Here is a 14,987-nt window from a genome sequence, read left to right on the forward strand (position 1 = left end):
ATGCTATTAATTATGCACATTAGGAACAGCATTGTAATTTGCAGAGGAAAAAAAGCCCTCACACTGTGCTGGCTCTCAATCTCTTCGTGCTTCTGCTGCAGGGCTTGGGAAGCCCGAATGGAATCTCCAATCCCCCACTGGGCTCTTAGTTGTTCTGATCCAGGTCCTTCCAGCCAGTTCACCACCTATAAGTGGAAGTCGAGATGAAATTTTAAAATAAGCAAAGCTTTTCAAACTTCCATTCTGATTGGTTTTCCTTCCCAAAGTTCCTCAAGTATTTTTCACTTAAATTCTTTACATTCTATTGCATGGGCAGTAAATATTATTTTAGAACTATGCAGCTATAATGTGACAACTTAACCAAAACCTAAGTTTGAAGGAATGTATGTTCCAGAACCTTAGGCTTTCAGCTCTCTGATCATCTGCTACAAAAAAATAAAATTAAAAATTAACTTACAAAAGAAAATTAAAAAACTATAGAATTTAGAGTTAGAAATGACATTGGTCAAATTTCTTTAGAGTTAGAAATGACATTGGTCAAATTGGTCAAATCTAACCCTTAGGAAAACTCTTAGTATTAGAGATTAAGTGACTTGCCCAAAAATAACATAATCCATTATTGAAAAACCAGGCCTAAAAGCCATGTGTCTGTCCTGTCTAGTATTCTTCCCAAGGCATTGATAAATTGAATGAATTAACTAACTATAGTTTAGTTTAGTTATTCTAATAAAGTTAGAATACTACTTTTCTTAATTTGAAAAGAAAATTAAAAACCAGCTAGTAGTAGTAGAATTACATTACTAGTGGTATTCTTATAGTAGAATTATAGTACTGTAATATCCTCTAGGATCAACAAAACATTCAGATCCACAGGATTATTTGAAGTCCAAAAGACACGAATCTACTCAGAAGGATGTAGGGTGGGGACTAGTTTGTCAGAAGAGCAGCACTGGGCATTTCTCTTCTTCTGAGTCCCTGAAGCAGTCCCACAGTTCAGGTATAAAAATGAGATTCATATGGAACAGACATGGGATCATAGCCTCATACCTCACAGTGGTCATGCCTGTTATAAAAGTCAATAAACTCAAACCTGCCCAAAGCCTTCCGTCAAGTATTAATAGTTTTCCCAGTCCAGATCCAGAATATTTTTTACTGTAAACACTGTTGTCTAGTAATATAATTGACATTCCAAATTTTTATCAGGTTTTCTAAAAAACTGAGCTAGATAGTTAAGCAAACATCATATTTCTATGAAGAAAAAAGGGTTTTGTTAACTCTTTATCCACAAACATATATTCTCTGAATCCACATAGACACAATGAAGTAATTTTAATAGAAAAAATAATTTTATTAAGATTTACCTGTTAGTAAATTAGAATAAGGAATTCAACAACCAATGTATGGTTATGTTCCTAAGAAGTGAATGAGGACATCTCTGAAGCATAATATTACATAACCAGGGGATAAACAGGCTTAGCTTAGAAGTTCACAACAGAATATCAGACTCTTAATGCATTTCTCAATGTACTTAAGGCTTAAAGTACATTCATTTTAAAATCTCACAGCTCATGTAATTTTTTATAATTTATCATATAAAAGTGACACACTACAGAAAAAATCGTATGTATTTCCTTCCATTAATTTTTCACATGCATAGAGTTTTCATGTTGCTCCAGATTTAAATGCCACAGCCAATTCTCAAAGAGTACAAGTAATTTCTAGCCTGTGTTTTTCACTTAACATTGAACTATACTATAGTGATTTTCTGTAAGGCTCCAGTTATTATTTTCAATGCTTACAAATCTTTTTTAAGAAGGCTACACTCCTTGTCTGCCTGCCTGCTTTTCTCCCTCCCTCCCCCCCTCCTTCCCATCTGTCCAACCAAGCAAACCATCCATCCTTATTTAAGAGCTAAGTAATATACTACCTCAAATAACTATTATACCTGATTTCAAAACTCCAATTCTCTATTTTTGAGAATGTTCCTAATTTCTACCAATTCTAAGTCACTGCATGATAAATACTATATACATTTTTATATTTAGCTTTATATATAGCATTTTAGTTATTTATAGCATTTTTTCTAATTCTGTATTGTTTTCATTTATTACTATGTAATATAAATATGAATATAGAATCAAATGTAAAATGGCTTTTGTTTTCAACAATATAGTCAATTATTTCACTAGAAATGTCTAAATTCTAAAAATAAGTGTGGAATACATTACTTTTTTAAAATTGAAGACATTATTTAAACATTTAAACTTCGCTTTTAGAATATGCTAGAAACAAAAGAAGGTTACCATAAATCATAATGACTGAGGAAAAACAATTCACTGGCATGTAATTTTCAAAGAGCCATAAATAAAGCAAAGGCATCTTGGTGCAAAAAACCCAGTTATAGTCAAGTGCACATACAGTCTTAATGTATGCTAAAAGTGATTTCCCGTAGGACGCATCATCAGTAAATGTGTAACTATTTCTTATATAAATGATGCCAACTGAGGTTGATGCCTCAGTAAACAAATTTATTTAAATGCATTAATGATAATGGTTTACGAAACCAGGTTATAAAACTTAATTTCAATCAGAACATCGTGCTCACAAAATCTTAACTATTAATTTACTGCAAAAGCAATTCCATGCCCAAACTGTTATCAGTGTAACCTCTCACATGTTTACATTTATATGCAAAGTATAACCTTGAAGATGTGTTCTTAAAATCTACCATGACAAACATCTGCAGAAGCCAAAAATGCACGTGACTATCCACCATTCTTTCGTGACCAGGTAATTTCTAACGAATGCATGAGAGAGTATTTGGAAGTATATGAGGTCACATCAGGCAAATGTCAAACATCTGACCTGGAGAAAGAATATGAGGAAATGGGCACATAGCCTTGAGCTATGTATTTATGCTACTCAGAGTGTATCCTACTTTGCTTCTGTGTTTCCTTTCTACAAACAAGAGAAAGCACTTAAATGATTCCAGAAATAACACTTGCAATGTTGGCAGTAATTACTGCCACAATAAATAACCAAAATCATGAGAGCATATTTCAGTGAAGTGGCATTATCTCCTACCCAGATGCATGTGAAGTCTAATATTTAAATGTAGCAGCAGCAGCCCTGGTCTCAATGGCTCAGTCGGTTGGAGCCATGTCTCAATATGCTAAGTAGTGGGATCGATCCCTGGTCAGGGCACATACAAGAATTAACCAATGAATGCATAAATAAGTGGAACAATAAATCAATGTTTCTTTCTCCCACCCTCTTTCTCTCTGTCTCTAAAATTAATAAATTTGAATAAATAAATGTAGCAGCAGCAGCTTGGAGAATCTCTGCATACCACATGAAGTCTGGTGCTACCAATTTGAACTACGGGAAGTGACTGATAACTCTAATGGGTATTATTTATCACATAGTTTATTTATTAGAACTATTGATTTCTCTATCATTATGTTTTCAGGGGTAAGTCAGTAAAAAAAAGAAATTGAGTGAAATTCAATTTTCACTAATTTAACATATGCGGAGATAGTCAACTTTATGATTATCTTCATATAACCAAAAAATTTTATTCCATTTCCCTCAAATCTGAAGGATTTGAAGACATTATAGCTTTATGTTCTCTGTATGCTGACATGATCAATAAATGTTACTATACAGCTAAATTTAAGTAATCATTTTGGCAAGGGAAAGAGATCTTTCCCTAAAATGTGACAAACAGAGTGCAGGATGAATATTAATGTTCTAACCAATTCACATGTAATGCTCATAACGAAAACTGAATTGTAATGAAATTTGTTTTTAACAATAATCTCATTACCATCATCACCACCATTATAAATATTCTTATCATCTCCCTTCTCTAGTTTATTTCTTCTTTATCCACTTGAGCCAGTCCATCATTTCAATAACACATTTGGCAATACATTAATTGACTTCTTTGCCCCTCCATCTGCTTATCATCCACATAGACCCCAGATAGTAAAGCACAAACGCTGATTGAATTTCATCTCTGCGCTGCACCTCAACACCCAGACACAAACTGGCAGGGTCATACAACAGGCCACACAGGTTCTGCCATAAATTCTCTATCAGCCTACCTAAAACTACAACTATATTTCTGTGGTGATTTCACTCTTCCGATCCCCACAAAGAAAATCTGGAATCATCTCCACCTCATTTAAACCTCTACTCCTCTTCAGCATCACCCTACTACCCTACCTCTAAACCTACACCACCAAGCAGAGGACCTTTGTTTCTTATTTTACAAAAGAAACATCGCACAGGAACTCCACCTTCCTGATGCCTGACTTATACAGGGAAGCACCTCTGGATTCATTTTATCCACGCTTCCTGTTTTACAGTGGGGAGCTCTTCCTCTTTCATTCTAAAGCTAATCTCTTTAACTGTGCTTTGGAGTCCATTCACTTCCACCTTGTCAGGAACTTGACAGTATTAATTACTCTTTCTTTTTTGTATACTGAACCCCTCCCTCCAAATAGATACACACCACTAAGCTTTAAAGCTCTTACAGTTTTTCATATTATTAAAAAAAATAAAAACACTACACTTGACACCTGTTGTGGGCTGAACTGTGCCCCCAACCCAATTCTAACCCTTAGTACTTCAGAATGTAACAATATTTATTTAAAGGTGGATCCTTGAAAGAGGCATTTCAATTAAAATGAGGTTATTCGGGAGGCCCTATTCTAATGACCAGTGTCCTTAAAAGGAGAGACAATTTGGACACAGGTAGAGAGGGAAGATGATGTGAAGCCCAGGAAGAAGATGAGCACAGACAAGACGAGATCCTTCCCTCACTGTCCTCAGAAGGAACCAACCCTTCCAATACCTGAATCTTGGACTTTCAGCCTCCAGACTGTGAGAAAATATTTCTGTTGTCTAAGCCCTACCACTTCCTTACAGCAGCCCTAGTAAAACTAATCCAACACCTCTTCTAACACTTTCAGGCACTGGTCAGTTGCTCATCTTTCCTTCAAAGACAAAATTCTCAGAGTCAACTGTACTCAGTGTCTCCTTCACCACTCCTTGCTCATTCCTGAATTCACACCAAGGTGTCTCTGGCCCTGCCACTCATGCTCTGGGTTCAACAGTGACCTCAATCTTGTACATTCTAATGGACATGTTGAGCCTTATTTTTTTTCAGTCTTTTGGTGGCAATGGACAAGGTTCTCAACTCCTTTCCTGAAATGCTTTCTTCCTTCGGCTTCCGGTATGCAGAACTCTGCGTTTTCCTCTTTCATCTCTGGCCAATCCTCCATTGACTTCTTTTCAAGAATACACTCTTCTACTTTACCATTACATAGAGGAGTTTCTCAATGCTCAGTTAACAGGCTCACTTCTCACCTATTCTCAGCTCTTTCCTTAGGCAATTCTCATCTTATGAAAGCCTTTGATTTCCATTCATATACAAATGACAAATGTCACCAGCCCAGACTTCTCTGATTTCTGGATTTGTTCAGGACTATCCTTCTACATCTTCACTTAAATGTCTCAAAGTCACCTCAAATTCAACCTATCTAAACCTAAATTAATGATTCTCCACCCACATTTAAACCCAAACACCATCTAGTGTTCCATTAATTGTATACCACCACCATCCATCAAGTCTTGCAAGCCATAAAAATGACTCATCTCTGGTATCTTCTTTCGCATTCTTACTCCCAGCAATCTCCTTGGAACTTCTGACATCATTGGAATTTTACAATAGTGTTTAATCATGCACCATACAGGTGGGAACTTGGTCTATTTTACTCACTATTATATTCCGCCTAGCACAATGTCACAACTAACATGCATATTCATATTTGAATGAGTGAGCAAATAAATAGTAGTAGAAAACTCACTGTGTGCAAAACATTAAACATTTTATAAATATTATCTTCTTTGATCCTTGTGAAAGCTCTATTAAGTAGGTACTGTTATTGCTGTTATTGTTATCTTTGGTTTACTAAGGAGGAAGCTACGGCATCAAGAGGTTACAGTTCATTCCCCAGGTCAAACAATTTGAAAGTGGTAGGAAAGGGTGAACTCTGGTTACTTGGGTGACTTGATACCACCACGCTATTCCATCATTATGGTTTTCAAAGATACCCCCTTATTTGCTGTTTTAGTTACCCTTGGTCAACAGAGATCCAATAATTTAAATGAAAAATTCCAGAAATAAACAATTCACAAGTTTAAATCGCATGCTGTTCTGAGCGGTGTGATAAAATCTTGCACCGTCCCACCCAGGATGTGACTCATCCCTCTGTGCAACATAGCCACACTATACATGCTATCTGCCCATTAGTCACTTAGCCTTCTCAGTCATCAGACGGTCATGGTACTGCAATGCTGCATCCAAGTACAGTGACCCTTATTTTACTTAATAGTGGCCACAAGGTGCAATAGTAGTGATGCTGGCTATTCAGACAGGGTAAAAAAAGTCCTAAAGTATTTCCTCTATGTGAAAAGGTGTGCAAATAAATGAAAAAACATAGCATATTTAGGTTTTGGTACTATTCATGATTTCAGGCACTTGGGGGGTCTTGGAACATATCCCTCTCAGAAAAGGGGGGGACTACTGCACTCTTAAATACTTGGCTAAGCTTACCTGGATTTAATACAAGCTATCTTTAACATGAACATATTACATTTTAAAAATTACACATATTCAATGCTCAGAAATCTTTAGTTTGGTTATCATGAGATAAAACCTAAATCCTTTTGCCTGGAAATCAAGATCATCCACGATCTAGCTCCTCTGTCATTTCAAACCTTTGTCCCTATGACATCCTGAGGATCTGGTCAGGGAACAGCAAACTACAGGCCAATTATGGCCTACCACTGTGTTTTGTAAATAAAATTATATTGGAGCACAGCCACACATATTCATTTACAAAATGTCTATGCATTACAATGGCAGATTAAATAGCCATAGCTGCAAGAAGACTGTATGATTCACAAAGTCTAAACATTTACTATTTGGTCTTTCACAGAAAAAGTAAGTATGCCAACAACTGAAGTAGATTTTCTGACTAGATCTAGTGCCATGGAAATAAACACAATAGCTACCATTAATCAAGTGCTGGGTTCTTTCAATAAAACTTTCAAAAGTGGACTTATTATCACTGTTTTAGTAATAATAAAAGGGAGGAAAAGAAAGGGAGGAAGGAGGAAAAGGAAAGATAAAGGTTCAGGTGGCTAAATAATGTAACCATTGTCACACAGCAAATATATGTAAGAATTAGGATTCAGAACATGTTTATTGTCTATGATGCTCTATGACTCAAAGGCCAAAAATTTCCCATGGTGCCTTACTGCTTCCTTTTTCTTCAATTGAGCCTGGGAGTTCATGCTGCTATTATTTATTCATGCTGTTCTTTACCTCCACAAAATGCTAATTCTTTTAAATCTAAAAAAGGTGGCTGCTGAAGTCATACACATTCTTGGAGAACAAGCTCAAGTACTACCTCCTCCATTAAATTTTCCTAGATTACCTGCGGCCAGGGGAATGATCCTCCTATAAATGCCCACAGTGTTGGGAAACACCCTGTCTGGTTTCAGAAACTGCAGCTGACAGGCGAGAGGGCCCCAGGGCTGGTGATAATCAAGGAGGCCTTGGGAAAACAGGCCACTGAGGAGATGAAACCTGTCCCGCTGACAGGGATGCAGCCCCTGCCTCCCTCACATCACTCTGCTTGGCCCTGTGATGGTTGGTAGTCAATGACAGGTAAGATCCCTCGAGAAGGGACAACCTAAGCCAGACACAGCTGAAATGGGCAGCAGGACAAGGACTTGGGGGACACAGAGAAAGGGCAAAAAGACTCGCACCCCTTGGCTCAGCTTAGATATGGCTGGGGTCCTCATTCTATCTGAAAGAAGTCTCCTTGTCTCTTGGCGGCTCCTTCCCCCCGCCTGGCTCAGGTTTGAAACCATACTAGAGACAGTCCGAAACAGGATCTGGCGGTTCTCAGGGGAAATCAGGCCTAGAAGTAAATTCTTTAAAGCATGCTTAGCTTTTCCCTCAAACACTACGATAGCCAGCTCATGCTGGGAAGAAAATTTACATTATTCACAGACCCTAACCCTAAACCTTTTGGCACTCTCAGGTTTACTAGTCTCCTCTTGGACCCATGTAAATCAGTGTGTTCCTGCTACTTGTTTTCTTCAAAACATCATCTATTCTCTGTAAACATTTAACTGACTGATGTCATGAGATCACCTGCACACTGCTGTTACCTAGCCCCACTGCCAACCCTGTCAATAAACGCCTTTGGACAAAAGGGCTCGGGGCCTTCCCCACTGGAGGGAAGAGCCGTGCCCCCTCTCCTGGCAGACAGAGACATGTTTGCGATGACTTGTGTTTATTCCCCCATCCATGACACCCCCGGGACAGGCTCTGCGGGATTCAGAGCCCCCTCCCACCTCAGTTGGCTCAGGACAGTGACCCTCAGATCCAGGGGACCAGCGCTCCCCACAGCACCATAGCACTTCAGTCATAACTTTGTGACACTTAATATTCTCCTCCTCTTAGGTTTAATGACAGCGAAAGCCAAGTCTACCTTTATATCCTCTATAATACCTAATACAATGTCTTCTTTATAATAAGCATTTAATAAATAATTGCCTGATGAATAAGTCAATCTAATAAAAACATTTCTAATCTGGATTTTTAAGTAAAATATTTTAAGATTTATCTCAATAATTGAGCACAAAAATTCAGGATGTAGTCTAAGGAACAAAAATGTCTTTCTTAGCACTGATTTTTGGTATAAAAGTAACTAAAAATTTATAAATATTAAATACACTGAAAGCTATCTATTAATTTCACATAATAAAATTTAGTATTATAATTACTTTTATTACATTTTATCACTTTGCTAGGGTAGAAAAACTCAAAGCCCAAATTAACAAAAAACTAACAAATTATTAGAAATAAATCAAATTATCAATAAAATGTTATTTATTGTAAGAATACAATAAATAGATGCTTCCAACAACTAGTTTTTTCCTGAAGTTCATTCTAATAGTGTAAGCTGAATGCTCAATGTCATCATTCTAGAAAAATACAATCTTAATGCAAATACTATTTTGTAAAACTACACATAATTAAAAATAGTTTAGAGCCTGGTTTGATGTATCTAAGGTTCTCTATGTAGTAGAAATAAGGCTTAGCATAAAATCAGTCACTGAGTAAAAGTTATTTTTTAAAAATCCAACATTTATAATTAAAAAGTGTTACATATACTCAAATCAGATACCTACCTGCATCACCTTCTGCTGAATCTCTTCTAGCTGTGTACGCTTACTACGTTGCCTACAAACTTCCTGGTAACGGGTATATTGCTCTCGCAGTGAATCTAATAATTTCATAACCTGTGGCTGTGCCAGCAGTTCATCATCCATAGGAGACCATGACACCCCTCCATCTGAGCCATTAAATCGACGCTGCTGTAATTCGGATAACAATTCATGCCCTTTACAGATAAAAGATACTTACAATTAATACCCATGAAGAAATAAAATTCTTCTCAATCTTCTCAATTCCAGTCCCTTATTTTTAGAAGCTACCTACCTATATGTCTACCAACCTACTAAGTGCTGAAATGTAATTTTAAAACTTATATAGAAATAAAATAGAAAACTGCATATATGCATGTATATGTATAGGTATACAATATGGTATACTTATATGTTATTTCATATATCAAATATATTATACTAAATATGCTATACTATACAGTAAATACATATGGTGCATACGTATTTTATCTATACCTATCACATTCTTCTTGTTGGTGGATTCATTCAAGATACTGTGCCAACCAATCCTCTTCCCTGTAGAGCACAATTACACTCTGGAATTTCTGTCTGATGGTAAAAATCAATACTAAGCAATATGTTGTACGATTTCAGTATTAATCCATACTTTTTTAATCACCACTCCTTAAAAAAAAAATGATGGTGTGGCAAATGTTTGATTAAAGATAAAAAGTCTTTATTACTGGTACAACATATTTAAATAATCTCTATATGACTCTCTACAACCCATTATTTTGAATCATGAGAGGCCAAAGAACTGCATCCAATGTTATTCGCTTACAGCAAACTAATGTGGAAGAATATCCACTCATTCCTGAGAAATTAGAACTGCAGAATGTATAACATTTAAAGCTGTAAGTATATTAACAATTTTAAAAGTAAATAAATTAACAAATTGTTTTTCAATTTTTAGGAGTTGAAAAATGCAGATACTTAAATTCTTTTGTCTTCAGAAAAATATCCTAAATTTAAATGGCTTTTAATACAGGTATGGGCAAAAGAAGGTTTACAGTTGTTCATATGGAAAACAAAATATTATATAATACAACAATAAATCCTGTGTTTCAAGGATTCACAACTGTAAACCTACTTTTGCCCCACCCTGTATTTTTACTGATAGTCTACTATACCTTCTAAACACTCAAGAAATTACAATTATTTCTTTGTTCTCTAAAAGAAATTAAGATTAATCATACTAAGAAGGCTTAGGACAACTGAATCAATCAACAAAGATATTCCGAATTTATTTCTTTACTCTTCATTACATTTTATAGTTGGAAGAAAAACTATTTTAACACCTAATGCAAAGTCTAGTCTATTTATAAATGTAAACACATATTTACATATATATATTCCAGCCCAAATATCTCTAATAGTGGTTTCACAGATTCTAGCAGAACACAATGGAATTTTTTAGAATAAAATTACCTTAATTTAACTTGTAATGTATTTTCTAATAATAGCACATAATTCTAATTCTGCTGGTACCAGACACTGTTCTAAATGAGTTACATATGTTAACTCATTTATCTTTAGCTCAACCCAGTGAAGTGTGGGTAGTTATCTCAATTTTAAGATGGGAAACCAAGGCATGAAAAAGTTAAGTGACTTATTTATGTAAGTAATACAACTAGTACAATAATAATAGAGTTGGGATTTGAGTAGTCTGGTTTCCAAGTATAGTCTCTGAAATCATTATGTGTTGCTGTTTCTCTAACAGAAATGGTATCCATAAGGAAAACACTAAGGGTAAGTTGTCAAAATAGAAAAACAAATGTATTTTTATCTTAATGGCTTTTATGGATTTAGACATACACTACACACCACGCAGCAGTGAAGACACACTACGTGCAAGGCCTTTGCAAGATGGTAAGTATTTGTACAAAGATGACTATAAAACAGTATAGCCAGTAGCTTTGGATTTAGACCTGTTTTTAGTGCTATGGTGAGAAAGCGTAATAGTTAATCTTCATCAAGCCTTTTAGTATCTCTAAGCCTTGGTTTCCTCAAGAACAAAATAGAAAAAAGAATTCTAATAATCTCAAGGGGTTGTTAGAATAAAATACAAAAATTATTTCAACGGAGAGCTAATTTAGCAATTTATCATTATTAATATTTTTAATATTGCAAAATATTTTTTGGTTAAACCAAAAAGCAGTTTGAAGTTTTTTTGAGTTTCTACCACATAATACAGAGTAATTAATCACTAAACATTGTCGATAGACTCTCCAACATTAAGCAAAAGGAGATATAACAAGACCAGTTTTACCATAGGCTAATTGACATAAACATGATTTAAGTTCTTACAGCATCTCGTGACATTATAACAAAATGACTTTGAACAAAATGATGTTATTCAAGGACCTGCTGTATATGCTCAACCAATGTTTATTTCATGAACCTATCAATACAGGGTTGGTTTATTGGATTATTACTGATCAGTGCATTTTTTCATCTTACCTGTCTGAAGAACTGTTTCAGGATCAACTGATGGAAGGAAGTTTAAATCCACAGACCTGGCAAGCACCAAAACAATAGTTTTTAACAGCTATCATTTCTATCCATATAAGTTAAGAAAATCCTTTATACATACATATTAAAACAGGTACACACAAGTATGAAAATCTGAGGTATACCGTTCTACTATGCTAATTTCTCTGAAGTATCAGGAAGCCCATTAGAAATAATTAAATACCTGCACCCAAAGAAATATCTATGTGATAAATCACAAAATATACTACTTGGAAAAATACAGTTTATTATTATTAGTTATGATATTATTTCAAATATATCCAAAACTTCATTCTAGTAGTTTTCACTGGATATTTGTTTCAAAAGGAAATTTGTAACTATATAAGCCAGAAATGTTAACATTAAAAACACATGTAGCCACGTGCCAGTCAGAAGTTTACTTATCTACAGCAACCTTTGAGAGTTGCAAATAGTTTTATATTGTGTGTGTGTGTGTGTGTGTGTGTGTGTGTGTGTGTGTTGAGCAATTATACTCTCTTCCCTGTACTAATTACGCTTTGTGTGAGTTGGACTATGGCCTTTATTAAACAAATTTGGAAAGCAGAGATGAAGGAAAGATAAGAGTACAAGGCATATCAAAGCCTAGGACCTTGCTGCTGTAACTGAGAAATCTTGCTCTAAATCTTTCACTTTTGTCTACTGATCTAGGCTTTCCGTTCTTACATAGCCTAGATGCTTCCTGATGGCTGACATAAAGAAGATGATGAAAATTTGCAACAGGAGGGACTTTAACCATCGGAGGTTTTAGAGACTAAGCAGTAACACTTGAGTTCCCTTAGGAGGAACTGGCAAATACAAGATTTTATTTAATACTTCATACAGTCATGTGGACAAGCATATACCAAAATAATTTCCAAAATACTGAACAAGATATTATTAGATAGGGGGAAAAAAAAAAGGGAGTGCCACGGGAATGTAAACACAAGTCATTCTAAGAAAGCAATTAAACAGGTTTCTCTACTGCACCACTTTCTCAGAATTAAACCCTATGACCCTAAACTCACTTTCTATAGGCACCTTTTCAGTATGTCTTTCCTGAGGGGACAGGACTTTAAGAAACATCAAACTTACTCTGCTAGACTATGCAGAAGGCAAGAAGTTCAGCTAATTTTTATCAAGTAGCTTGTGTGAGATTTTTCACTTCCTAAGCCACAGCATGTAAGTGTATGTGATCTCTATACATATACTCTTGCATTTTATGTATATGTAAAATTTTTACATTTTACACTTTTATAATGCATCTATAGGATAGTAATGTTTCTAAATGTTTAACTTTAATAAGATTTACATTCAAACCATTTGTTTTCACACATTTACTTTGTTTTAATCAAGATTTTGTGTTACACAATGACCTTCTTATATCCCTCTTATTATCTCAGTTGATTGGTACATGACTATATTTCGATTTATGGAATAAAAAGATGAATTTTATCAAAGCTCCATTATATTTGTTAAGGCCAGATTCAAAATAGAGAAATAAGAATGAATACTAATTCTTTCAAATTTCCTAATAAAAAATTACTGTTCTAGTGACCATTTTGTTACTGAGACCGGAAGGAGTTAATTTGTATCCTGAAGTGCTTTTTACCTGGGGAGAAGGACTTGGCCTACCAACAGGAAAATAAAAACTGTTAAGGTTATAAAGATCAGTGGGAACCTGTTAAGGCGATTTACCTACCTAGTTACACCTAGAGAACACTATTGAACAATTACTTCACCTAGTGTCATTAAACACTAAATTCCTCAAGCTGAACTCATGAATATCACACATTTTACAAGCACATGGGAGTTCTACAAGCCAGACATTAATTTAGGTGCAAAGGTATTTACATAAGGTTATATTAATTTTAAGCTGCAACCTTTCCCATATTCTTCACAAGCAAAGCAGAATTATAAGATAGAAAATTGTTTCATTTTGAAAATATGCCCTTGCCAATTAATATTTTGCAGTGTCAGAAAAAGGTAAAGTTATTACTGATCATCAAATACAAGTCTCTTGTAAAAAAAGAAATTGCTTCAAATGAGTTTTACATGTAAAGCAAATTCTCAAAAATTAAAAAATAAATGTAATTCAAATTTCATTTGTCTATTTTTATTGGAGACCTGCTTACCTTAGCTCTTTTAGCTTGCATTAACAATAGAGGCACCTTTTATCAGGTTAATCATATCTTTGCAAGGGTGTAATTGCATGTCTCTGGCCACCTACCTTTCTTTCTCTTGATTTCCTTTATCACTTCCATTGTTAATCAAAGCAAGTTCATCTAATAATGACGTAGATTCCTTTGTAAACTTCTCAAAAACCTACAATATGAAATTTTATTAACATATTAAGAATTATTCTAAAAGTTAGTATGTACAAAAGGATTTTCAGTTAAGAGCAACAGAATTAGCCAGGCAGGATTCCCTTTCCCTCTCTGGATGTCACTTGGTACCAGTCACCCATCAGAGCACAACAGTGTATATAGGAGAGACTAAACCACTTCCTCAAACAATGAGTAGTGTCAATGGATAAGACATTTTTACAATTTAAGTACATTATTACATTATTTTTGTCAATTGACATGTTTATTTTTATTCCTGTATTTCCTTGAAAAACACCTGCACCTAAACCAGCTTTAACTACATAAATGTTTAGAAAAGTCTTAACCATCTACTTCCACTTACAGAACTTTTCTTTATGTTATTTATGTTATTCTATTACCAATCCATACTGGTTACATGTAATAGTTAAGTAATTTTACATACAAGCATATAGCATAAAAATAAATTAGTTGTAATTTTAACATGAGTTGTTAAAATATTTCTAAAAAGGGATTTGGGTGAGTCCAATTAAAATAAAGTGGACATTCGTTTGTTTGATAACATTATTCAAATATGGTGGAAATAGAATTGGTTTTCCATTCTGAAATCTCTACAAGTTCATTATTCTTTAATAAAATGAGCATATAACCCAAACTGAGTTTTAATATGAAATTTTTTTTTTCTTAGTCCCCAGCAGTTTGGTTAAATAATGCTGTATTATACAGAATAGCAGATTTCAGAAGTCAGACTAAGAAGATACATTTTTCAGAAATGTAAACCATCACCTGCCAAACTGCTCTTCAATTCAAACTGATGTTTAA

At 34.8% G+C, this 14,987-nt stretch overlaps 1 protein-coding gene across 1 annotated transcript in view; it reads right to left on the reverse strand.

Moving 5' to 3' along the window:
• SESTD1 (SEC14 and spectrin domain containing 1) overlaps positions 1-14,987 on the reverse strand; it is a 96,843-nt gene that overhangs the window by 26,327 nt on the left and 55,529 nt on the right. Inside the window, exons 7-10 of the mRNA XM_054562727.1 lie at positions 14,072-14,166; positions 11,794-11,849; positions 9,277-9,488; positions 63-185 (exon numbers count right to left, since the gene is read on the reverse strand). Of these exons, the coding sequence (XP_054418702.1) occupies positions 63-185; positions 9,277-9,488; positions 11,794-11,849; positions 14,072-14,166 (486 nt within the window). The remainder of the gene's footprint in view (positions 1-62; positions 186-9,276; positions 9,489-11,793; positions 11,850-14,071; positions 14,167-14,987) is intronic.

This window comes from Pteronotus mesoamericanus, unplaced genomic scaffold (assembly GCF_021234165.1).
Source record: "Pteronotus mesoamericanus isolate MK-2021 breed Mesoamerican mustached bat unplaced genomic scaffold, CSHL_Meso_final scaffold_651, whole genome shotgun sequence".
In the NCBI taxonomy this organism is placed as follows: Eukaryota; Metazoa; Chordata; class Mammalia; order Chiroptera; family Mormoopidae; genus Pteronotus; species Pteronotus mesoamericanus.